At 46.6% G+C, this 26089-nt stretch overlaps 1 protein-coding gene across 2 annotated transcripts in view; it reads right to left on the minus strand.

Annotated features, from left to right (window-relative positions):
* The window catches only part of LOC137431100 (uncharacterized), a 172319-nt gene extending 146814 nt beyond the window's left edge, over positions 1 to 25505 (minus strand). The window contains exons 1-2 of one of the 2 annotated variants that reach the window (XM_078781398.1): positions 25183 to 25505; positions 9005 to 9199 (exon numbers count right to left, since the gene is read on the minus strand). In XM_078781398.1, coding sequence (XP_078637524.1) covers positions 9005 to 9199; positions 25183 to 25246 — 259 coding nt within the window. In that variant the 5' untranslated portion in view covers positions 25247 to 25505. The remainder of the gene's footprint in view (positions 1 to 9004; positions 9200 to 25182) is intronic. The other variant, XM_068122007.2, reaches the window with a different exon arrangement.
* Between the last annotated feature and the right edge of the window lie 584 nt (positions 25506 to 26089).

Here is a 26089-nt window from a genome sequence, read left to right on the forward strand (position 1 = left end):
TGGAAGCAGAAAGAGGACGGGACACTGGAGAAAATGAAAAGTATAATTTATTAACTTCAATTGATGTCTTTTAACATAAACCATACTTTTGTGTTTTGTTTTTTTTTTATGATAAATTATAATACAATTTACAATTATTAACCAAGTTTAAACAATCCAAGTCAAATGACATTTGAATCATCACAAAATCGTTTTATTTGGTCAGAACATGCATGAGGCCAAGTTTCCCCAATTCGATATGAATATTGATGACATTCACCATTTATTTTAACACCTGTTTTAAGTCAATGTTTGTTCAACGATTATTCTCTGAACATTGTGAACAGGCAATTATAAACTCAAGTCACATGAAAGTTTCAAGCAAGTCGCAAGTCCCCAGACACCAAGTCCTAAGTCCAAGTCTCAAATCAATTTTGTCAATTTCGATTTAAGTCACAAGTCGCAAAATGTTGCGACTCGAGTCGCCAACTCTGACTTGAGCTTCCTATTAAGCTACTTTTGAAACTACATGGTACTTTTATTTCTCTGTTCATGGTGGGTGTACTGACATGAATTTTAAACTGAAAGGAAGACAGCTGGTCAACCAACATTAAAATTGTCCTTTATTACAAGTGGCTTATATCCATATCAATCTTTCAGGAAAGGAAGTATGTTGGAGTGACATGGCATAAAGAACAATATCAAAGTCAACTAGAACTGTGAGCAGTGATGATCGGTTTCCATCCATGTCGGTACTTTTAGTGTTGTTAATACAGTTTAAGTTGCATTCAGACTTCAATTCGGAATGTTTAATTGCCATGGGTACTCAATCATATGTTCGAAGTTTAATGTCGATCGGATAAGCGGTTTCAGAAATGGTTTTTTAAGTTTTTCCTTCAATCCAATATGGCTGCCAAATCACATGACTGATTATATCATTGTTTTCAAAACTCCCCATGGGATTGCGATCATATATTTAAAGTTTCACTTTGATCAGTTAAGTGGTTTCAAACAAGGGGATTTTTAAAGTTTTTCCTTCAATCCAATACAGCTGCCAAACCATGTGACTGATGACAAAAATGTCAAACTCAAATAAATTTCCACATGGAGAGTCAATCAAATCTGTAAAGTTTTGTATCGATCGGGTAAGCAGTTTTGAAGAAAAGGATTTTGAAAGATTTTTTTCAATCCAATATGGCTGACTAACTAAGGGATTGATGATGTAATCATTTTCAAAACTTTTTCTCCATGGCTACGTGATCATATGTATATTTAAAGTTTCGCATCAAACGGTAAAGCAGTTTCAGAGAAGAAGCTTATAAAAAGTTTTTCCTTGAATGCAATATGGCTGCCAACCCATGTGACTGATGAGGTTGTCGTATTCAAAAACTTTCCTAATGGGTAGTCAATCATACATGTACTTTTGTATCATTTGGTTAAAAAGTTTCAGAGAAGAAGATTAAAAAAAAATTCAATCCAATATAGCTGCCATATCACATGACTGATGACTGTCATAATTGTCATAAAAGTGTAGTTGATCATATTTGTAAAATTTTATATCGATCAGTTAAGCCATTTTGGAGAAGGTTTTTTAAATCCAATATGGCTGCCAAACTCTCCCTGAAGTTTTTACCTCTCCTACCCTAAAGGGGTTTTCTGAATTTTTCTTTGCCAATCACAAAGTGCCACAAAAAGCCCTGAAGTGTCCTAAACCCCAGAAAAAGCCCTAAAGCCCAGATCCACTTTTTTTGAAATACCGACTTCTTTCTTTCCTGGACGTCCGAGCAGTGTCCATGTGTTTTGTACCTCTTCCCCCCCCCCCCCGCCCCTTCCCACGCCTCCTCCCCCCAAGCCCACCCCCTCCCACAGATCTCCCGATGTCCCTGCTCTCAAATGTTGTATTTGTGTGCCTCCCCCTCTCTCCCCATCTTGTCTCCCGCTCCCTTTATTATGTCTTATGTGTCCGTTTTTTTGCGACCAATGATTTATTTATTTTTCAAACATATCCCATCTGTTGTGGATCATGTGTTTAAAGTTTTGCATTGATCCGTTGAGCGCTTTCAAAGAAGAATTTATTTTTAGGTTTTATGTTAAATCCAATATGGTGGCCAAAAAGGTCGAGGTGCAAAAAACACAATTAGTCAAGCATTAGTTTACATCAGTATATAAAAGCAGTTAGAGTTTCTTAGAGCTGGCTGTAACGGTTTTCTCAGAATCGTCTCCACAAATTCGCTTATAATAATCTTTAATAATAATAACAATAATAACAATAATAATAATAATAATAATAATAATAATGTTAATTGGTCAACAGAAATAGAAAATTGTAATGTCAAGGAAGGCTCACAAAGCTCACATAAAGATAAATGATGGCAAAACAATAGCTGTAGTACAACAAAAAACCCCAATCAAACTATCGAGGGAACACAAAGATAACTGGAAGGGCACTCGGTAGAGAGCATACCATCGCTAGGCTGGACAGTTTATGTTTTGTATCCAATCCACTGATAGATTTGATCTGGATTCAGAAATGGACCAAAAGCGAATGAGCTTGTTCTTCTCACCGAACCTATCCATCCACCTACTTTTGTCATAAGTCATCCACAACTTTTTGAAATATCATGCCATCTTTTCTACCCCCGCTAATTCACCCCAGATACACTTTTTTGAAATTCCAACTTCTTTTCTGGAAGTCCTTGCAGTGTCCATATGTTTTATACCTCTCCCACCTCCCCTCAAGTCGTCTCCCTCCCACAGTTCTCTCGATGTCCCTGCTCTCAAATGTTGTGTTTGCATCCTTCCCCCTCTCTCCCCATCTTGTCTACAGCTCCCCTTATTTTGTGTTTTATGTGTCGGTTTGACTTTTTGTGTGATTAATGTTAGCTCTTTCACGAGCCTCGATCTTGTACACAAAAAAAAAAAAATCATCAAACGGTGCCTATAGAAAGTCTACACCCCCTTTCAAAAATTTCACCTTTTGTTGCCTTATAGCCTGGAATTAAAATGCATTAAATCAGACTTTTTCCAACTTTATTTATGCATTGTAACCGACAACTTCTAAATGAAAAAAATTCTACAAATTTCAGAAAATTATTTAAAAATACAAAACTAGAATATCTTGGTTGGATATGTCTTCATCCCCCCTTATCTATCTATAATTCCAGTAATCTCTGTACGTCTGTACGTTTGTTTGTTTGTCTGTGACCGCTGTTTCTCGACAACTACCGGTCCGATATACTTGAAACTTGCCAGGTATATTGCTGGGGACCCGAGGATGTGCCTTTTCAAGGTTTCATATTAATCGGACAATTACTTACCGAGCTATGTCCAAAAAACGATTCAACCAATCAGAGAGCAGCGAACGATCGCGTGTGCCGAACGTGGAGGACACACTCTGCCTCGGATGGCACATTTGAGAGCGTATTCATTTATTTCACGTTTGCAAACTATGTTGGCGCTATGTTGGCGTTAAACTATGTTTTAAAACTAATAACAACGAATTTGCGATTCATTCGCTTTCCTGCGCGTTTGTGCACGCGATGGCGATTTCTTTACCAAACTCCGGAAGCCGTTCGCTTTGGACCAAACCATTGCATGTAAATAGAGGGGGGGGATTGTCACCGTACTCGCAAGCCGTTCGCTTTGGACCAAACCATTTCATGTAAATAGAGGGGGGGGGGGATATAATTTTAGATATAGATATAGTACGGGCAATGCCCTAGTAATAGCAATTGTAACTAAGCTCAGGTGTAACCAATCAACTTCAAAATCACACACCAAGTTAATTGGCTTCCAACTGTGTTCAATTGTAGTGATTCTGATTATTTCAGAATAAAATCAGCTGTTACTGTAGGTTTCCTCTGCTGAGTAGTGCATTTCACAGCAAAGACTCAAGCATGAGCACCAGGGATCTTTCAAAAGACCTCTGGGATAAAGTTGTGGAAAGGCACAGATCAGGGGATGGGTATAAAAAAATTTCACCAGCCTTGAATATCCCTTGGAGCACAGTGAAGACAATCATTAAGAAGTGGAAGGTGTATGGTTCCACCAATACCCTGCCTAGATCAGGCCGTTCCTCCAAACTGGATAACCAAGCAAGGAGGAGACTGATCAGAGAGGCCACCGAGAGGCCAATGGCAACTTTGAAAGAGATACAGACCTTTATGGCAAAGACTGCTCACTGTATGCACATGACAACAATATCCCAAGCACTCCACAAGTCTGGCCTGCACAGTAGGGTGGCAAGAAGGAAGCCATTACTCAAAAAAGCCCACCTTGTGTCGCGTTTGAGTTATGCAAAAAAACACTCCGTAGATTCTGAAGCCATGTGGCAAAAAGGTTTGTGGTCTGACGAAACCAGGATTGAACTTTTTGGCCTAAATGCAAACCCAACGCTGCACATCACCCAAACAACACCATCCCTACTGTGAAGCATTGTATTGGCAGCATCATGTTATGGGGATGTTTCCCATCAGCAGGGACTGGGGGGAGGGGGGTTTTGTCAGGATAGAAAGGGAAATGGATGGAGCAAAATACAGAAAAATCCGATAGCAAAAAAGCTGAAATTGAGATGGAGGTTCACCTTTCAGCATGACAATGACCTGAAACACACAGCCAAAGCTACACTGGAGTGGGTAAGGAACAAAAGTGAAATGTCCTTGAGTGGTCCAGTCAGAGTCCTGACCTAAATCCAATCAAAATTCTGTGGCATGATTTGAATATTACTGTCCATCAACGCTCCCCACACAACTTAATTGAGCTTGAACAGTTTTGTACAGAAGAATGGGCAAATATTGCCTAATCAAGGTGTGCAAAGTTGGTAGAGACCTATCACAACAGACTCACAGCTGTAATTGCTGTCAAAGGTACTTCCACCAAGTACAAAGGTACTCCACATCCCTTCTGACCTCACTGACTACTACAACCACACTCTCTCCTCCTGCCTTGACCAACTTGCGCCTATAAAAACCAAAACAGTTTCTTTCACCCATTCTGCTCCCTGGTTTACCCTTGAACTCCGCCTGATGAAAACTCGTGCTCGCCAACTTGAAAGACTCCGCAATAAAACGGGTCTCACAGTTCACTCCCAAGCCTACAAGGACCACCTACAACACTACAAAGATGCCCTCTCCCGCGCCCGCTCCGCCTACTACTCTCAAATTATCCACTCTGGCTCCGGAAACCCAAAAGCACTCTTCTCTACAATAAACAAACTCCTCAGCCCCCTGAACACCACCACCCAGTCATTCACAGTAGACAACTGCATCTCCTGCCTTTCATTCTTCCAACGCAAAATTGAAAACATCTACAACAGCTTGACCTCAAACCTACAACAGTACCCGCTCCCCCTCAAACCACCTGCCCCCCCATATCCTGCCATCCCCTGTCTCAATTCTCCCCAGTCTCCCCTACTGACCTCTCTGAACTCCTCATAGGAATGAAAACTGCCACCTGCACTCTTGACCCCATCCCCTCCAGCTTTGTCAAGGCCTCCCTTCCTGCTCTCTCTCCACTTATCATTGCAACAATAAACTCCTCCCTGTCTACAGGCATCGTCCCACCATCCCTCAAAATTGCTGCTGTTACCCCCATTCTTAAAAAACCTGGACTAAACCCTGACACCCTAAACAACTTCAGACCCATCTCCAACCTACCCTTTCTGTCGAAAGTTTTGGAACGCGCTGTAGCCACTCAACTCAAACATCACCTCTCTGCCAATAACCTGCATGAAACATTCCAATCCGGATTCCGCTACAACCACAGTACTGAAACTGCTCTCCTCAAAATCACCAACGACCTTCTCCTCCACTCTGACGCTGGCAACCTCAACATTCTCATCCTCCTCGACCTCAGTGCCGCCTTTGACACCATCGATCACACCATCCTCCTCACCCGACTTGAAACCACCTTTAACATTACCGGCACTGCCCTCTCTTGGATCAAATCATACCTCTCTGACAGACGCCAGTTCATCTCCATCAATAACTGCAAATCCCCCACTGCTCCCCTCCCCCAAGGTGTCCCCCAAGGTTCAGTTCTTGGCCCCCTCCTCTTCATCCTGTACCTGTCCCCCCTTGGTCACTTAATCCGCCGTCATGGTCTCCAATTCCACTGCTTCGCTGATGACATCCAGCTTTTCATCTCCACCAAGTCCATCTCCACCGCCCCCACTCGATCCTGACAAACTGCATCACTGAAATAAAATCCTGGCTTCAAATCAACTTCCTCAAACTTAACTGTGATAAATCTGAAATAATCATCATTGGCCCAAAAACGCTCATAAAATCCACCCATAACTTTGCCCTCAACATCGACGGTGTCCCAGTGTCCCAGTGTCCACCTCACCTCACATCCGGAATCTTGGCATCATCTTTGACCAAACCCTCTCCTTCGACAAATACACTAAACAGATCACAAAGACAGCCTTCTTTCACCTGAAAAACATCGCCCGTCTCCGTCCATCCCTCTCCTCCATGGCTGCAGAAACCCTCATCCATGCCTTCATCACCTCCCGTCTGGACTACTGCAATAGCCTCCTCTATGGTTCACCCTCAACAATCACCAATAAACTCCAATACATTCAGAACTCTGCTGCCCGTCTACTCACCCATTCACGGACCCGTGACCACATCACCCCCATCCTTTACAAGCTTCACTGGCTCCCCATCTCCTAGAGAATCCAGTACAAAATCCTCCTCTTGACCTACAAAGCCCTCCATAACCTGGCCCCATCCTACCTGGCTGACCTCCTCTCCAGACACACTCCCAACCGTAACCTCCGCTCTGCTGGTACCAACCTCCTGACCCCCCCCCCCCATCCGGACCAAATTCAGATCCTGGGGGGACAGGGCCTTCTCCATCGCTGCTCCCACCCTCTGGAACTCACTACCTCACACCATCAGAGACTCCTCCTCACTCACCACATTCAAAACATCACTCAAGACCCACCTGTTCAACACTGCATTCAACATTTAACCCACAGCATTTAACCCCTGACTATCTCTTCTCCTTCTCCCTCCTTTTTGCTTTCAATATTTCCCTATTGATTCTTGTCTTTTGCAATTGTTTTTATGTTTTGCTATGCATTATGTTTTGCACTCTGTCAAAGCGTCTTTGGGCTTCCTGAAAAGCGCTATATAAAATAAATGCATTATTATTATTATTATTAACTCAGGGGGGTGGACACTTATCCAACCTTCTAGTTTTGTATTTTTAATAAATGATCTGAAATGTGAAAAATTTATTTTTTAATTGGAAGTTGTGAGTTACAATGTGTAAATAAAGGTGAAATAAGTCTGATTGAATGCAATTAAATTCCAGGCTATAATGCAACAAAAGATGAAAAAATTTTCAAAGGGGGTGTAGACTTTCTATATGGACTGTATGTAGTTTTTGGCTCTATCAATCAATGGTGAATAATCACTATGAATATTTTGAAGTTCTCGAATGTGAACCGGAATCGGATCCACATTCGAGAATGTGGAACCGGAATCGGATCTTCACCAAAATCAAATTAATTCGTCCTGTTCACACACCCAACCTGTCCACCAAGTTTCGTCCGAATCTGTCCCTAACTTTCTGAGTTATCATGCTATATATTGGTTTGGCCTGAATACACAATGGTGAAGAATCACTTTAAAAAAAATTCTGTTCTGGATCCGGATCTGAACCTTCACTAAAATCTAATCATTTTGTCTTTGTCACAAAACTAAACTCTCCACCAAATTTCACCATACACAAGTCTCACAACATTTTGAGATATCCTGTTCACAAACGAAGAACAATAAATATGTCTTGGCACGATACTTGCAAAATCCCTAAAATAAGTTGTTGTCCTTTTGGCCTTTTGTTGATGTTGACTTTTTGTTTGTAATGTTGTTTGTAATGTTTGTAATGATGACCTTTTGGCCTTTCTCAAAAATAATAGGTGGTTGAATTCAGTGATCTGATATGCTTATCCTCTTTAAAATTCAAGCCAATCACATAAAAACGGATGATTTTAGAAATTTGGCCTATGTTGACTTTTTCAAGTTTAAACTTCAAAAACAATTGTTAGTTGAATTACGTGACCAAATATGCAAATACTGTTAAAATTTCAAGTCAATCGGATGAAAATTGAGGATTTTAGAAACTTCACCTATGTTGTTGACCTTTGGCCTATGTTGACCTTTTTGCCATAGTTGACCTAAAAAATAATTGGTGGCTGAATTCAGTGACCTGATATGTAAATCCTCTTAAAATTTCAAGTCAATGAGATGAAAATTGAGGATTTTAGAAACATGACAATGTTGTTGACCTTTGGCCTATGTTGAGCTTTTGACCTCAACATCAATAGGCTTCTTCCTTATGACCAACTCTACAACTTGGTGAAGTTTCGTAAAGATCGGTTAAAAATTGTGACCTGTACGCAATTGACATACAGACAAACAGACAGACAAACAAACAGACAGGTGTGAAAACCTAACCTCCATCCACCTTCGATGGCGAAGGTGACAATTCAACAGACAACTACAATGTCCCCACTACTACCCACTAAGCCCTTTAATGTCACCGACTTTCATTTAAAAAAAGAAAATTGTACAAATTATTTCAGAAATCTTCTGGTTATGCACGTCAAACCTCTTAACCTCCTACCAGACATCATCTGTTCATAAAACGTATGTAATAGGTGGATAGGATTTTGCACAATGGCTTTAACTTTCATTAAAACGCGGTCATGAGAGATGACACTTACATCTATCTTTTCTCCAATAATCTTTCCAGCCTGTTTTGCTCCTCTTTTTCAGTTTTACCAAATCACCTTTTTTAACACCACTTAACCACTTAACCACACAACATTTGAAACACAGCAACCTATCTATCACCCCACTACTCCACTGCCAATGCATTGACTGAAACCTGCGTTATCAGAACAATAGACTTCCACCTGGAATCCTAAGTAAGCCAACATTTGAAAGAAGGAGACATGGAGAAGCAAGAATGGAGAGCACACACACAAGAATAGAAATTTAGAAGGAAGTGTTACATCGTTTGCACCAGATGTTGTCTTGCCCCTGGGTATTTCGATCCAACCAGGCACCTTCAACACAAACTCTTTGACCAATTAGAATATATTCCTTGTTGCATTCATAAAGTGCAAGTTCATCCTCTTGAAACCCTTTCTTCCAGTTACTCAGTTCACCATGATCAATCCATGATGGTGGAGATGTGCAACTTCTTGCTGAAAGGAAATAAAAAGAAAAGAGGAACAAGAGTTAGCACCAATTACTTGCACTGGTGAGATACCCGTGCTACGCACGGTTGGGAGGCCAGAAGCAAACAGGCAATGCAGATACGGCGAATGCTAAAGCATGAAACCAATAAATTCCACATTCCTGTAGCACCCTCAGTCGCACGTCAGACATGGACAGCAAGTTCGTGAAGGACTTCCATGAAAAACCGACCCTTTCGCAAACAAACGGGTATGTTCACATATAGAAACATCGATCGTGGGTCCGTGGCGAATCTGCATATGGCGATCCGCGAAGTTTACGCTCAGAAAGTAGCAACCATCACGGCATGTCGTCATTCACTTGAACTCGATATCTCTTTTTTAATTCCAAACAACATATCTCCAATCACAAAATAAACTTTTAACAACATTGTTAATGTTTCCTTCATTGTAACAAGAGAAAAATGACCACAGTGTGGTCACCAGCTGTGACGTGTCGAATAATGAGGATATCCGTTGCAATATGTTCTTACCTCATACCAACGCACATCCGAGTGTATGCGCATGCGCTATTCAAAAAGGCACCCCAACAACAAGAACAACAACGCGGTCCTCTCATAGAGCTGCTCGTTGCAGCTAACGACCAAATCAACAGTTAAAAGGATTTTGAGCCGATAGGTGTTACGGCCTCGGCAAGATCGATGGAGATAGCGATCTGTTGGCTTATACACCGCCCAAATAGCTATGTGGAATTCTCTCATGTAGAGATTACACTCACGTCATTTGAACTTTGGCCGAGGTCATTATTTACTTTTAATGATGTTTATATACCAATCAAAAAGAAGATAATTGGTTTTGAGTCGTCCTTTCCGCATATCTCGTGGGATTGTAAGTTGGAGAGGCGGCCGTGATGGCGGGTGGGGGTGGGGGTTGGCATTCTCTCAAGCAGGGATACAACCCATGTCCTTATAAAGGTCTTTGTCCAAGGTAATTATTTTTAAACCGTTTGTTTTCATTTGTCAGGTTGCGATCGGTGCAGCCATTTGTGCAGTACCCCGGAAAATAACGTTATGCGGGAGTCCAAACCTTAAAATGCTGGGGGCCAAAGCTGAAATTGGAAAAACAATATACCCTATTTCACTCCAGGGGGTACCAGTATTACCCACCCAAAATATCGTTGCGATCAGTTCAGCCGTTTTTGCGGTACCTTCGAACGGACAGACAGATGGACGGACATTTGGTGAATTATAGTAAGACTAGTGGGGTCACCCGTGGGAATCCCACGGGTATTGACGTATGTGACATTTGGACATCTTGATTTAGATGCTGCACATTAAATTTTACAAAATGGTTAAAATGGTGTAATGAACAATTTATTTATTTCACATAATATGTGACCCCTCACTCCTCTCCACCCTCATGCCTCTCCAATGCCACTCCTCCTCACATTCCTCTCCAATACCTCCTCACACTCCTCTCCAATACCTCCCCACACTCCTCTCCAATACCTCCTCACACTCCTCTCCAATACCTCCCCACACTCCTCTCCAATACCTCCCCACACTCCTCTCCAATACCTCCCCACACTCCTCTCCAATACCTCCCCACACTCCTCTCCAATACCTCCCCACACTCCTCTCCAATACCTCCTCACACTCCTCTCCAATACCTCCTCACACTCCTCTCCAATACCTCCTCACACTCCTCTCCAATACCTCCTCACACTCCTCTCCAATACCTCCTCACACTCCTCACCAATACCTCCTCACATGCCTCTCCAATACCTCCTCACACTCCTCTCCAATACCTCCTCTCCAATACCTCCTCGCACTCCTCTCCAATACCTCCTCGCACTCCTCTCCAATACCTCCTCGCACTCCTCTCCAATACCTCCTCGCACTCCTCTCCAATACCTCCTCGCACTCCTCTCCAATACCTCCTCGCACTCCTCTCCAATACCTCCTCACACTCCTCTCCAATACCTCCTCGCACTCCTCTCCAATACCTCCTCGCACTCCTCTCCAATACCCCCTCGCACTCCTCTCCAATACCCCCTCACACTCCTCTCCAATACCTCCTCACACTCCTCTCCAACCCCTCACACTCCTCTACAACCCCTCACACTCCTCTACAACCCCTCACACTCCTCTACAACCCCTCGCGCCTCGCTCTCCAACCCCTCGCGCCTCGCTCTCCAACCCCTCGCGCCTCGCTCTCCAACCCCTCGCGCCTCGCTCTCCAACCCCTCGCGCCTCGCTCTCCAACCCCTCACGCCTCGCTCTCCAACCCCTCGCGCCTCGCTCTCCAACCCCTCGCGCCTCACTCTCCAACCCCTAGCATCTCGCTCTCCAAACCTCCTCACCTCATCGTTGTTGCAGCAGCATTCTGTGCGGTTCTCCCGTCTCGTGCGGGCTCTGTGCGGTTCTTGCTACATCCTGTTCAAGTCTGCATTGACGTTCGTCGACGGACTCGTTCGCCCGTCTCATTCGTTTTCTTGCTGCATCCTGTTCAAGTCTGCGTTCTTCATCGACCGTCACATTCATTTTGGAAATGGAAGTTTCCACGCAGCGCACGAATTGTCACGATCTTCAAGAGGAAGTGTCTCGTAATTATCAAATGACAAATGGCAAGTAAATTACATTGTGAAAATTAAAGATTTCAAATTAACCTATTTAAAGTGTATGCGCACATAACTAATTTTTAAAAAACGAAGAAATATCTCTCGGTATTTTTCCTGAAACATATTTTACTTCCGGATAATAATGTTGAATGAAATAAGAAAGAACGAAGATATATATGTCGTTTTTGTGCCGACTCTCATAAAAGGTAAAAGTAATATATCTTAACGGAAAAGAAAAAGCGAATTTGTAATATATGTCGACATTTTCCCCGAATGTTATTTTAGGCGGTGTATTTTCGTATATCATCGTGGCGCGATTTTTATAAATATATCTCGGCAATTTCCCGTGTGTGCGTGAATGTTCTCAATTATTTCTGACACCGAGTCTAAAACCATCGATAAAAATTAAATCAGATGGTGAATTTGATAAAATGGGCTTTAGTTTACAGGCCTTTGAGAAATCATTTCGTTCTATAAACGGAAACTTTCATGGGATTCTCTTCCCGTTTTTTTTCAACCGAGTCTAACACGATGTTAGCGACTGTTAGTGACTGTTAGAAATGAAATGATATATCGAATTAGAATTGAAATAAACCTGTGTGAGAGATAAAGACAGCATGGGCCTAACTAAACAGGCCTCAAAGCCATTCGAGGTAATAAAATGGTGGATTGAAGGAGCCGGGGCTCCCACGTCGATCGGAAGAATGGACGCGACAAAAAGCTAGAATTCATCTGAGTTGCTTTAATGAAATCAAACACTCAGGCACTCTGAAAAACCGTTTATCAGTCAGCAATATATATCTATTCCGCCAGGGGGTTTGCCCAGGCCCGGCGCTAGGGGGCGTGGCCCAGCGTCCTGGCTGCGGCCTGGCAAGTTGAGGGCGAGCCTGGGCGTCCTGGACGAGCCCGGCATGGTGATCGCTCCGCGTCCTTGATAGGTGCAAGGCGATTGTGAAAACTCAGCGGCAGCCGCTACACACGTCCCTCCAGAATCGACTTGCACCGGCAGGGTCAATTTGAGGGGGGTCCTGATGACCCGGCCGAAGCGACCCCTGGCGGGTCGTGGGAGGGGGTCCGGTGAGGTGGTGGGCGGTCGAGTGGGGGGCACCGTGGACGGGGGACGGCCTCGCCACGGCGGAAGGGCCACCCGTGGTGGGTGGTCGACGTCCACGTGCGCCGGCTTGAGGCGGTCCACAGCAATCCGGTCCGACCTGCCGCCGATGTCGATGACGAACGACTTGTCGTCCCGTCGCAGCACCCGGAAGGGCCCGTCGTACGGCGGCTGGAGTGGCCACCGATGTGCGTCGTGACGCACAAAAACATACTCCGCTGTGCGGAGTGCTGGGGGGACGTAGGACTGGGGGTCACCGTGGTGGGATGTTGGCACGGGGGCAAACCGTCGGGCGGCCTCCTGGAGGTCCGAGCGCTGGTGAGCTGCGGACCAGGGACTGGTAGCGTCGGGCACAAATTCGCCCGGGACGCGTAGCACCTGGCCATAGACAAGCTCGGCGGTGGATGCCTGGAGGTCCTCCTTGGGGGCCGTGCGAAGGCCCAAAAGGACCCACGGCAGCCGGTCGGCCCACCCGACGTCTTGAAGGCCGGCCATGAGCGCGGCCTTCATGGAGCGGTGGAATCGCTCGCACAACCCGTTTGCTTGGGGGTGGTAGGCCGTAGTACGGTGGAGCTTGATCCCCAGATTGCGGGCGACCGCGCCCCACAGCTCGGAGGTGAACTGTGGACCGCGGTCTGACGAGATGTCCGCCGGTGCGCCGAAGCGGGCGACCCAGGTGGCGATGAAAGCCTGCGCCACGTCGGCGGTGGTGGTGGAGACGAGGGGAACGGCCTCCGGCCACCTGGTGGTCCTGTCCACCATGGTGAGCAGGTGTGTGAACCCCCGTGACGGGGGGAGGGGGCCCACCAGATCCACGTTGACGTGGTCGAAACGTCGTTCGGGCACGGTGAAAGGTGCCAGCGGGGCCTGGGTGTGTCGGTGGACCTTGGCCCGTTGGCAGGCCGTGCAGGCACTGGTCCAATCGCGGACGTCCCGACGAAGGCCGTGCCAGACGAAACGCGCCGACACCAGCTTCTGGGAAGCTTTCCGGCCCGGGTGGGAAAGGCCGTGGAGGGAGGCGAAGATGCGGCGTTGCCAGGCGACGGGCACGATGGGGCGAGGCTGGCCTTGGGAGACGTCGCAGAGCAGGACAGTGTCCGCGCAGGGGATGTCGGCCAGGCGGAGGCCCGTGTCCGCCGCCCGGAGGGCTTGCACCGTGGTGTCGGTGGTTTGGTCCGCTGCCATAAGCGCAAAATCCACGCCCAGGTGGACCGCGTTCGCGCTGGCCCGGGAAAGACAGTCGGCCACGGCGTTGTTTTTGCCGGCGACGTGCCGGATGTCCGTGGTAAACTCCGACACGGCGGAGAGGTGGCGCTGTTGGCGAGCCGACCATGGCTCCGTGACCTTGGCCATGGCGTAAACCAACGGCTTGTGGTCGACGAACGCCGTGAAAGGTCGGCCCTCCAGGAGGTGGCGGAAATGGCGGACGGCCAGGTGTAGACCGAGGAGCTCCCGGTCAAACGTGCTGTATTTGAGCTCGTTCGGCCGGAGCTGCCGGCTGAAAAAAGCGAGTGGCTGCCAAACCCCGTTCACCCATTGCTCATGTACGGCGCCCACCGCGTAGTCGGAGGCATCCGTGGTGAGGGCGATGGGAGCGTTGAGCACCGGGTGAGCGAGCAGTGTTGCGTCGGCGAGGGCCCGCTTTGAGCCTTGGAAGGCCGCATCCATTGCTGCGGACCAGGCGATGTCGTGCTTGGCCGGCATGCCCCGGAGGGCTTCGTAGAGGGGCCGCATGAGCTGAGCAGCGCGGGGCACGAAGCGGTGATAAAAATTCACCATTCCCAGGAATTCCTGCAGGGCCTTTATGGTGCGGGGACGCGGGAACGTGGTGATGGCCTCGACCTTGGTTGGCAGCGGCACGGCCCCGTTCTTGGTGATGTGATGGCCCAAAAAATCAACGGCCGTCGTGCCGAAGTGGCATTTGGCCGGGTTGACGATGAGGCCGTGCTCGCTGAGGCGCTCGAACAGTGTCCGGAGGTGGAGGAGGTGCTCGGCCCGGGACGTGCTGGCGACGAGGATGTCGTCCAGGTAAACGAAAAGGAACGGCAGGTCACGCAGCACGCCGTCCATCAAGCGCTGGAACGCCTGAGCCGCGTTCTTGAGACCAAACGGCATCCGCAAGAATTCGAATAAGCCGAACGGCGTGATGACTGCCGTTTTAGGGACGTCGGCCGCCCTGACAGGTACCTGGTGATATCCCCGTATGAGGTCAATTTTCGAAAAAATGACCCGTCCCGCCAGACGGGCGGAGAAGTCTTGGATATGCGCGATCGGGTACCTGTCGGGGGTGGTAGCGTCATTGAGATGGCGGTAGTCGCCACACGGGCGCCATCCACCCCCCGGCTTTGGCACGATGTGCAGTGGCGAGGCCCACGCGCTATCGGAGCGCCGCACGATGCCGAGGTGCTCCAACGCGTCGAATTCGGCCTTCGCTACGGCGAGCTTGGCTGGGTCGAGGCGGCGGGCCCTGGCGTAGACCGGCGGGCCCGTGGTTGGTATGTGGTGCTCAATCCCATGCCGTACTGCGTCGGCCGCGTGAGGGCCGGGAACTCCGTGAGCAGGCGAGCAAACTCGTTCGCCGCCGGGACGGCGCATGCCAGCTCGGTCGGCGCGGAGCTGCTCAATGTGCATACCAGGGAGCTGAAGGTTTCAGCGTTGATTAAACGACGCCGTTGGACGTCCACCAGCAGTCCGTGTGCGCAGAGGAAGTCGGCGCCTAGCAGAGCCACGGGCACGTTGGCGGTTACAAACGTCCAAGCAAAGCGTTGGCCGCCGAAGCAGAGGGTGACGTTGCGCGGGCCGAAGGTGCGGATAGTCGATCCGTTGGCCGCAACTAAGGAGGGGCCGCAAACCGCGGATTGCCTGTCCTGGTCAGAGGCGGGTATGACGCTCAGTTGGGCGCCGGTGTCGCACAGGAAGCGCCGTCCGGACGCTTTATCCGTGATGAACAGTAAGTTGCCCGTGTGGCCGGCGCTCATGGCTGGTAATGAACGCCGGCCCGGCCGTTTCCCGGCCTGCCGAAGGTGCACGGGGGTCGGCATGTCCGGGCCTTCTGTCCGAACCTGGCATGATAGTAACACCACGCTTGGTCAGGTGGAGGCCTTGGTCGTCGTGCCGGAGGTGGTCGGCTCGGTAGAGCGGCCGCCAATGGCGTCGGCAGTTCGGCCGTCGACCGTGCCGGGTGCTCGGGCGCCCTGGGTGTTGCGTCGGACGGCGGTGGGTCCCATGTCGCCGCTACGATGCGCTGTCCTGCGGCGGAGATCTTGTCGGCTTCTCTGGCAAGGGCCCGGGGATCTGTGATCGTCGTGCTTGCCAGGGCGAGGCGTACCGGGTTAGGCAGCTGACGGAAGAACAGCTCCCGGAACAGGAATGCCGGAGAGTGCTCGCCGAGCAGTGAAAGCATGTAGTCCATGCGCTCGGAAGGGCGCGTGTCGCCGAGCTCAGGCAGATCGAGCAGGCGCCGTGCGCGTTCCGCCGATGGGAGGGCGAAAGCATCGAGGAGCAGCTTCTTAATCGCGCCGTATTTGTCAGCGGCTGGCGGGCTTTCGAGGAGGCTCAGGGCGCGGGCCGCGGTAACCGACCCGAGCGCAGCTACCACATGGTGGAAGCGGGTGTCGTCGGCCGTGATGCCTCGCAGGGCGAACAGGGACTCCGCCTGTGCGAACCAAACCGCCGCGTGAGCCTCCCAGAAGGTAGGCAGTTTAAGGGCGACTGCCGTGTCCATGTCGATAGGTCACCAATGAAGGAGCCGGGGCTCCCACGTCGATCGGAAGAATGGACGCGACAAAAAGCTAGAATTCATCTGAGTTGCTTTAATGAAATCAAACACTCAGGCACTCTGAAAAACCGTTTATCAGTCAGCAATATATATCTATTCCGCCAGGGGGTTTGCCCAGGCCCGGCGCCAGGGGGCGTGGCCCAGCGTCCTGGCTGCGGCCTGGCAAGTTGAGGGCGAGCCTGGGCGTCCTGGACGAGCCCGGCATGGTGATCGCTCCGCGTCCTTGATAGGTGCAAGGCGATTGTGAAAACTCAGCGGCAGCCGCTACAGGATATTTGTTTCCATGAAGCCTCTCAAAGAATGGGTGGAGCTATGGGTGGAGCTACTCTGCAAACGGACTAAGCCACACCCCCGGACAGACGGACAGAATCACCTTCGCCTCTTATAATATAGATAACCATTAAAAACATGAAAATTAAGTAAATGCACTTTGTTATATTCTTGAACTACATTCAAATTATTCTTCACTTTGAATGCTTTTCCAGTTTATTCTTTCTAATTTGAACATGGACGAAGTGTAAGTTGGACTCTCATAGCAGAACCTCAGGATACCACAGATAATGTTTTAATATTGCCAGAGTTCAGCATCTTCATCTCCACCATTGGTGGGATGTTTTGGAATGAACATTAGGCAAGGTTAACACGTGGTGAGAGTTATGTCTAAGTGTACAGTATGTCCTTGATCCGATAGAAGGTTGGATGGGAATGTTGATCTATTACATAATAATATAGTCTCTTCATCTCCCCTAACCCATGTTCTGAATTCAACAACCAGTGAAGATATAAACTTTACTTTAAAACTTCCACTTTTGTGCAGTTGTATCGGGGTAGAGTAATCTGTCCTTTGGAGAAGATAATAATTAAGCCAGCCCTCTGATTTGCAAAAATGTGGATGTAAAAGAGACAATGTTTGCAAGAGGAGACCTTTGACCCAATATCATATTAGCATACTTTTACTCTTGGACAATATGACAATATGACATCGGGATGTGGAACTTCCTTCATGAGGTACAGTTTTGACTCTCGGGCTGCAACTTGGCTGTACACCATCGTCTTGTGTTGTCCATTATTCAATTATACCTGTGGTCTTTTCAATGTAGTTTATGGCCCCCTCCCATTACCCCTAACAAACAATTAATGCATACTTGCAACTCCCTTTCAGGGTTCCAAGGACCTGCTGAAAAGGTGAGACTGCTTTGGTGTCCGACACGTTATCAGCACATCCTGATATTTTTGATCAAATCGCGTTTTAAACATTTGAAGATATTTAATAAATAATAAACCAAGACAAAATAGAGGGAGACTTGAGAAATGAGGGTTCGGGAAAGAATGAGGGTGAGGGAAAAATTGAGGGTGAGGGTGAGGTGAAGATTGAGAGTGAGGGTGAGGGGAAGAATGAGGGTTAGGGAAAAATTGAGGGTTAGGGAAAAATTGAGGGTGAAAGTGAGGTGAAGATTGCGAGTGAGGGTGAGGGGAAGAATGAGGGTTAGGGAGAGAATGAGGGTTAGGGAAAAATTGAGGGTGAGGGTGAGGTGAAGATTGAGAGTGAGGATGAGGGGAAGAATGAGGGTTAGGGAAAAATTGAGGGTTAGGGAAAAATTGAGGGTGAGGGTGAGGTGAAGATTGAGAGTGAGGGTGAGGGGAAGAATGAGGGTTAATAATAATAATAATGCATTTATTTTATATAGCGCTTTTCAGGAAGCCCAAAGACGCTTTGACAGAGTGCAAAACATAATGCATAGCAAAACATAAAAACAATTGCAAAAAAAGAAGAATCAATAGGGAAATATTCAAAGCACAAAGGAGGGAGAAGGAGAGGAGATAGTCAGGGGTTAGATGCTGTGGGTTAAATGTTGAATGCAGTGTTGAACAGGTGGGTCTTGAGTGATGTTTTGAATGTGGTGAGTGAGGAGGAGTCTCTGATGGTGTGAGGTAGCGAGTTCCAGAGGGTGGGAGCAGCGATGGAGAAGGCCCTGTCCCCCCAGGATCTAAATTTGGTCCGGATGGGGGGTGGGGGGGGGGGGGGGTCAGGAGGTTGGTACCAGCAGAGCGGAGGTTGCGGGTGGGAGTGTGTCTGGAGAGGAGGTCAGCCAGGTAGGATGGGGCCAGGTTATGGAGGGCTTTGTAGGTCAAGAGGAGGATTTTGTACTGGATTCTCTGGGAGATGGGGAGCCAGTGAAGCTTGTAAAGGACGGGGGTGATGTGGTCACGGGTCCGGGAATGGGTGAGTAGACGGGCAGCGGAGTTCTGAATGTATTGGAGTTTATTGGTGATTGTTGAGGGTGAACCATAAAGGAGGCTATTGCAGTAGTCCAGACGGGAGGTGATGAAGGCGTGGATGAGGGTTTCTGCAGCCACGGAGGAGAGGGATGGACGGAGACGGGCGATGTTTTTCAGGTGAAAGAAGGCTGTCTTTGTGATCTGTTTAGTGTTTAGGGTTAGGGAGAGAATGAGGGTGAGGGAAGGATACACGGGGTGAAGAAACAATCCATGTTCTTTCCCACTCTTGCTCATCCATTCCCTTGCTTGTTTCATCCATATATCGGGCTTCTGGTTCGGTGTCTGCTGCACGTTGGTTCGATCTTCCATTTATTCGCAACACTATCGGCACAATGAAGGAAACTTGCGTGTTTTTTTTCCCAGATCTGCTCAGTGATCCGATATTTCACGCAAGACAACTGAAAAGAGTAACTCCAGCTGCTGCCCACTTAAGACTGAAGCGCATGTGTAAAACCCGGTAGGTAGAGCGCCATGACGGTGTAGTTAGCTTTGTGTAACTATTTACAGCTCTAACTAATGCCTTCGACTCAAATGAAAACGGCGAAGATGCACTCTCAAAGCTCAAACCTTGCTAAGTTCTGTGAACAATGTTTAATTTATTGTTGCCATGACAGTCAGAGATAGCATTGACAAAAAAGTCTCAATTTAATCCACTTAAAATTCAGGCTGTAACACAACAAAATGTGAAAAAAGTCAAGGGGTGTGAATACTTTCTGAAGGCACTTTATGTGAAGATCTGAATATTCCTCTAACAATTCCAAGGCGAGCTGTACAGAAACTTCACAGCAACTACTCAAGAGAAGAGCTCGAACATTTCCACCAATAAACAATCTTTGTGTTCTACCTTGACTTTGTCATCTCTGAATTGACTTTGTACCTTCTTGCGGATTTGTTATGAGATGTGGAAGCCTTTGGTGCTTGTTTCCTAAACACTTGACTGACTCATCTGACCAATCGATAAGCAGCCAGTTCAGGTGAGAGATTAGGTATTCGATAAGTTGTTTTGACTGATTTTAGAACGTTTTTCTCCAAGATTTGGGGACACTACTTATTTAATTTTACATGCATGGCAACAGACATCCAATAAACAAAATGGGGTGGACTCATTCTTTAAAATTATATCCCTGGAATTTGTTCCATCAGCATTTATTGTGTACCTGCTCTTCCTCTAAAACCTGAACATTTGTTGGTTAAAAATACTTTTTTTTTAAATTTATCTGCATTTTTGGCTTTTGAACGAGTTCATCTCGATGTGTTTCCCATTTAACTTGTGTTCCTGTTCTACACATTTGTTGGGCATGTTTGTGTTTTTTAAGCCGCAGTAACTTGCTCTTCTTGGGAAATCATTTCATGACATTGTAGGTGTCAACTGCTACAGCACATACATCGTTTAACACCTTTTGGCGAATTAAGGGCTTTACATGCTCAAGAAAAAAAAAAGAAAAACCATCTGACTGGATTAGCACTACTGGCATCTCAATGCATTGAAGTGTGTGCATCTCAACAGAGACTGTGATTGACACTGCTGCACTCTCACCCCCATCGCCTTGATTTAGTACTTACATTTTTCTGACCCTCAGCCTCCCCCACCGGCATATTTTGAGGGAGGCAGGGGAGGAGGGAGATGCCCCCTTCTATATTTTTTTCAGTAGTTTACAATTTGGTTTTTCGTGGATAATTTGGATAATTAAGATTAGAAAAACATCCCGTATTTGAACATGAGTAACAAAGCGAAACGAAACCCAAGTGCGTGGATTTCTTCCTCCAGACACGGCAGATATCGCGGTATTTGCATAGAGCGATGTGATTGGCTGCATCCTTTTTCAAATCAGATTAACAACTTCGGGTCAAAGAGAGTATTAAGAAGAGGTGACAAATACACATGAAACACCCGTGACCGTAAGCCAACCTCAAAAAAACAGGTGGCATCAGCAGATGTACATTCCCGTTTTGGATGCCGTAACTGAAGAGTTCGAGAGACGATTCTCAAAATAATCAATGGAAATTGCTGAAGCATGGGGGGCCCGTTGGTCCATTGCACCAAACCTGCCTTCTGGACTCGGGGTCTTTTGGATTCTCTGGGTCTTTTGGGTCATCGGGGACTTTTGGATATATGGGGTCTTTCGTGTCCTCTGGGACTTTTGGGTCCTCGGGGAGTTCTGGGTCCTCAGGAACTTTTGGGCCGACTGGGTCTTTTGGGTCCTCGCGGTTTTTTGTGTCATCTGGGTCGTTTGGGTCCTCGGAGTCTTCTGGGTCCTCTGGGCTTTTAAGGGTCTTAAAGGGTATTTGGGGTCTTAAGGATCTTAGGGGTCTTAAATAGTCTTCCAAGGTTGAGGGGGTCTAAGGTCTCAGCAGTCTAAAGAGATAAAAGGTACAGGTCAATAGAATATAATTAATTAATAGACGTATGTAATTAATAGACACAAAAAGTATGCCTCACACGTGCACACACACACACACACACACACACACACGCACGCACACACACACACACACACACACCTCATCTATTTATTGTAGAAGCCAATGTTTATGTATGTGTAACACCTGGAGTCATGATGATTCATAAAGTGCTCGACTTTTCTTTTTAATTCAACAATTTGTTTTTATGCTAATATTAGTGGTAGCTGGTAAACATGTTAAATAATTAGGCTAAAACAAAAGACAAAGGTGATTAAATAATGAACGTAAACTGTATTTGTGATTTCACATAAACTGTAACTACATTAACAAACGGTAATTTTGGAAGTCAGACCCAGCTACCCATTATTAATATAAAGCCCCTGTCCCCCCCCCCCCAAATAGAGAAGTCAAACTACGCCTATGGCCTCCCCCCTAAGGAAAATCATGGTTGCTCCCCTGCCTTCCTCATTTCAATATCAGGAGCACTACATGTGTCCTTATTCTTCACCACAATCTATTCCATACTTATTATTATTATTATTATTATTATTATTATTTACAAACATTATTTTCCAAAACTCTCTCACCTCAGTGCTTGGTCGATCAACCCCCCTCTCATACCAACAGCACGACCTCCTCCATGCCTTCAACAATATTTATTTCCACTCATCCCATGATTGCTTCCATATGTCCAAAATGGCAATCTTGAGAAGTTCAGTTAGCAGAGATTGTCCTCTTCATATCCTTAGTAAATTATCAAATCCCTCAGTATCAGTAATGTCCCCCACATCTCCTACAAGCCTATATCGTTCCAACCCCACCCTTCCTATGTGTCACCTCTTCAGTCTCCCTCCACTTCATGTCTCCTCTTTCTGCATCCCCCCTCACTCCACACCTCAGAGATTCCTCTAACCACATCCCTTCCAAGTTTCCCCTCAACCCACACCATCAAAGCTTCCCCCGCACCCCAGCCCTTCAAAGCTTCCCCCTTACCCCACCACTTCAAAGCTTCACCCTCACCCTACCCCAATCAGCGTTCCCCTCATCCTGCCCTTCCCCTCCCCAATCCCACACACTCCCAAATTTACTAACTGTCTGGACTTCAAACATCCAAGGCCTCCTCTCCAACCTGACAGATCTTACAGATTAGATATAAGCTGCTACTCCAGACTGCTGCTGATAAACTGATCATCTGTTTAACAGAATCCTTCCTCCCACAGGACATCCCTGACTCCTTAGTGTCTCTCGCTGGCTGTTGCCTCCTCTGATTTGATAGACCTGAACCACGCCTGGTGGTGGAGTTTCACTTTATATCAATAACTCAATTTCTCACTGTCTCTGTACTGATATTCCACCTCCCAACCACCAGGAGTACCCACCACTCCCTTTCCATGTGTTGTACTGTCTTCCATACTGTGATGACTCCATCCACATCTCTCTCTCTCTCAGACAACATGGAACATTTTTTAACCACTCCTCCCAACTCACTCTTCTTCATATGTGGTGATTTCAATTGTCACAATGCCAATTGGCTGGGTGTTGGTACATCTCTCACTACGCATGGCACTTCAGCAAAGGACTTCTGTGACGATGTGGAACTGACACAATCTGCGAAGCTTATGACTGGGATTTCTCCAAATTATATATCCTCCCTTCTGCATTTGGTGATGACAAACTTCCCTGCAAATGTCTCCTGCTCCTCCTCAGATCCAATTCGTAGATCTGTCTGGCAGTCTGGCTATTCTCAGAGAGCCGCCTCAGCGCAAGCACATCTGGTAGTTCACTCAGGTAGCTCGGCAGGGTCTGCAAGCAGCCATCTCTCTTCAGGACTGGTCTCTATATCTACAGCCCCTGATATTAAATCAGCCTTGGAAATCTTCCACAGAAACTTGCTCTCTCTGATGCACAGATCTATCCCATCACATCTTCAGTTATCTTACCCTTCATCCCACCCATGGTATACTCAATCCCATGGTGAGGCAGTTACTTTGAAACGACTTGTCTTCTCTTCCTGAAAGGAAAACCCGACAGAAGGTAATCTCAAATCATTCCACAAAGCCTGCATCAAGTTGATGTTCACTCTCAGTAGAGCCAAAATACAACATCTGTCCAACCTCAAGATTGAACCTTCAAACTTGTCTCCATCCTCAAAAACTTGATGGCACCTTGTAAGTGTCCGTCTGTCATGTATGCTCCCCCTCCATCCTTTTCCCTCCTTTCAAATGGTACCACAGTTGACTCCACTCGTGAAAAGGCCAAATGCCTCAATTCTCTGTTTGCTTCCAAATCTTGTGTCCCCAACCCTTTACTCTCTCTACATCCCCTACCAGTCACACCCAACTGCACCTGGACTCTGTGATTTTTTGCAAAAAACTTTATGTCTGTGCAAAAACAAAACACAAATACAGATACATTCAAATTACAGTGCTTCCATGAAAGGATTAATGAAGTCATTAATCGAATAATTAAAAAAATAATCGATTAATTGATTAATCAATAAATCAAAAATAGCCTTAAAAGCCAAATCAATTGATCATTGTCATGTCCAAATATCAGCTTCCTAGCTCAAAGGTTGCCTGAGATAATGCCCAGAGGAGAAAGGAAATAAATAAGTACTTAATAAGTCGATATTAATTAAATGACTAATCAATTAATTGATTAATCAAAAAACAAAAAATAGCGTTTTTGCCAAAGCACTTGTTCACTATTGTGCCGAAATTTCAGCTTCATCGCTCAAAGGATGGCTGAGATATCGCCCGGACAAACAAACAAACAAACAACCGGAGTGAAAACTTGAGTACTCCCTTTCAGCGTGCGTCATTACCGAGCCCTCTTCGGTACCCAGCAATGACGTCATGCAGCGCCTGGAGATGGCATAGGAAAGGAGCGGTGTACAACAAACAAACAAGAAAATAAACAAACAACCGGAGTGAAAACTGAGTCCTCCCTTTCAGCGTGCGTCATTGCCGAGCCCCTTTTGGTGCCCGGCAATGATGTCATGCAGCGCCTGGAGATGGCATAGGAAAGGAGCAGTGTACAACAAACAAACAAGAAAACAAACAAACAACCGGAGTGAAAACTGAGTCCTCCCTTTCAGCGTGCGTCATTGCCGAGCCCCCTTTGGTGCCCGGCAATGATGTCATGCAGCGCCTGGAGATGGCATAGGAAAGGAGCGGTGTACAACAAACAAACAAGAAAACAAACAAACAACCGGAGTGAAAACTGAGTCCTCCCTTTCAGCGTGCGTCATTGCCGAGCCCCCTTTGGTGCCCAGCAATGATGTCATGCAGCGCCTGGAGATGGCATAGGAAAGGAGCGGTGTACAACAAACAAACAAGAAAACAAACAAACAACCGGAGTGAAAACTGAGTCCTCCCTTTCAGCGTGCGTCATTGCCGAGCCACCTTTGGTGCCCGGCAATGATGTCATGCAGCGCCTGGAGATGGCATAGGAAAGGAGCGGTGTACAACAAACAAACAAGAAAACAAACAAACAACCGGAGTGAAAACTGAGTCCTCCCTTTCAGCGTGCGTCATTGCCGAGCCCCCTTTGGTGCCCAGCAATGATGTCATGCAGCGCCTGGAGATGGCATAGGAAAGGAGCGGTGTACAACAAACAAACAAGAAAACAAACAAACAACCGGAGTGAAAACTGAGTCCTCCCTTTCAGCGTGCGTCATTGCCGAGCCCCCTTTGGTGCCCGGCAATGATGTCATGCAGCGCCTGGAGATGCATAGGAAAGGAGCGGTGTACAATAAGGCAATGACAGAGTGGAGACAACGTTGGGAAAATAAACCTGACCTTGTTGAAAAGCAGAGTTGAGGAGAAGCAGAAGGAAAGAGTGGGTCCACAGCCTCTCCATCATTCCTTGTCCCACACGACCTGTCTCTGGATCAGGGCTCGGTGTATTCTCTTTCCTTATCTCTTCTATACTCTCCTCTTCTCTCTCCCCCCTCTCTCTCACAAAATCCACACCAGGAAAGTTTAAAAACTAAACTTAACAAACAAACCCAAATTCCCGGCAATGAAACGAAACTTTCCACATTCTCATGTTTGCGAAAGATAAGATGCGAAATGCTTAACTAAAAACAAACAACAAGTGTGTTTCACAATCGATTTATTACGACCGCACCGGTTGAGGGCGGGGCTACAACAGAGAGGAAAAAACTTAATATGAAGAAGAAGAAAACACGGGAGGATTGATGATAACATTGCATTATGAGTTGAGGGATTAATTGCATTATGAATGAAATGTTTCATTTGTAACAAGAAAGGAATTAAAAAGACAAAAAAAAACTATTGTGTTTAAACTGAAACATGCAAATTTCTGGAACAGTGTTGACTTGTAACTTTGGTGCTGTATATTTGCTTTTCTGTTTCATTAAAAAAAAAAATTCTAATAATTTGTTTTGAGGGTGTGGGATGGGTAGGAAGTTAAAATATATGGCATCAGTCCATATTCCCCTTTTGTTTGTATTCATATTCAGACTTGTGGTGTCCATAGATCCCCCCTCTCCCCAAACACACACACACACACACACACACACACACACACACACACACACACACACACACACACACACACACTGCAATGCCAAGGAATGTGCACAATAGCAGCAAAACTTTCAGTCTCTACAGTTCATTCACGTAATCGATATTACATCCATATCAATCCTCTCTCATTCCGTAATCACACAATCCTGGAGGC

Source organism: Myxine glutinosa, chromosome 7 (assembly GCF_964187855.1).
Source record: "Myxine glutinosa chromosome 7, kmMyxGlut1.1, whole genome shotgun sequence".
NCBI lineage: Eukaryota > Metazoa > Chordata > Myxini > Myxiniformes > Myxinidae > Myxine > Myxine glutinosa.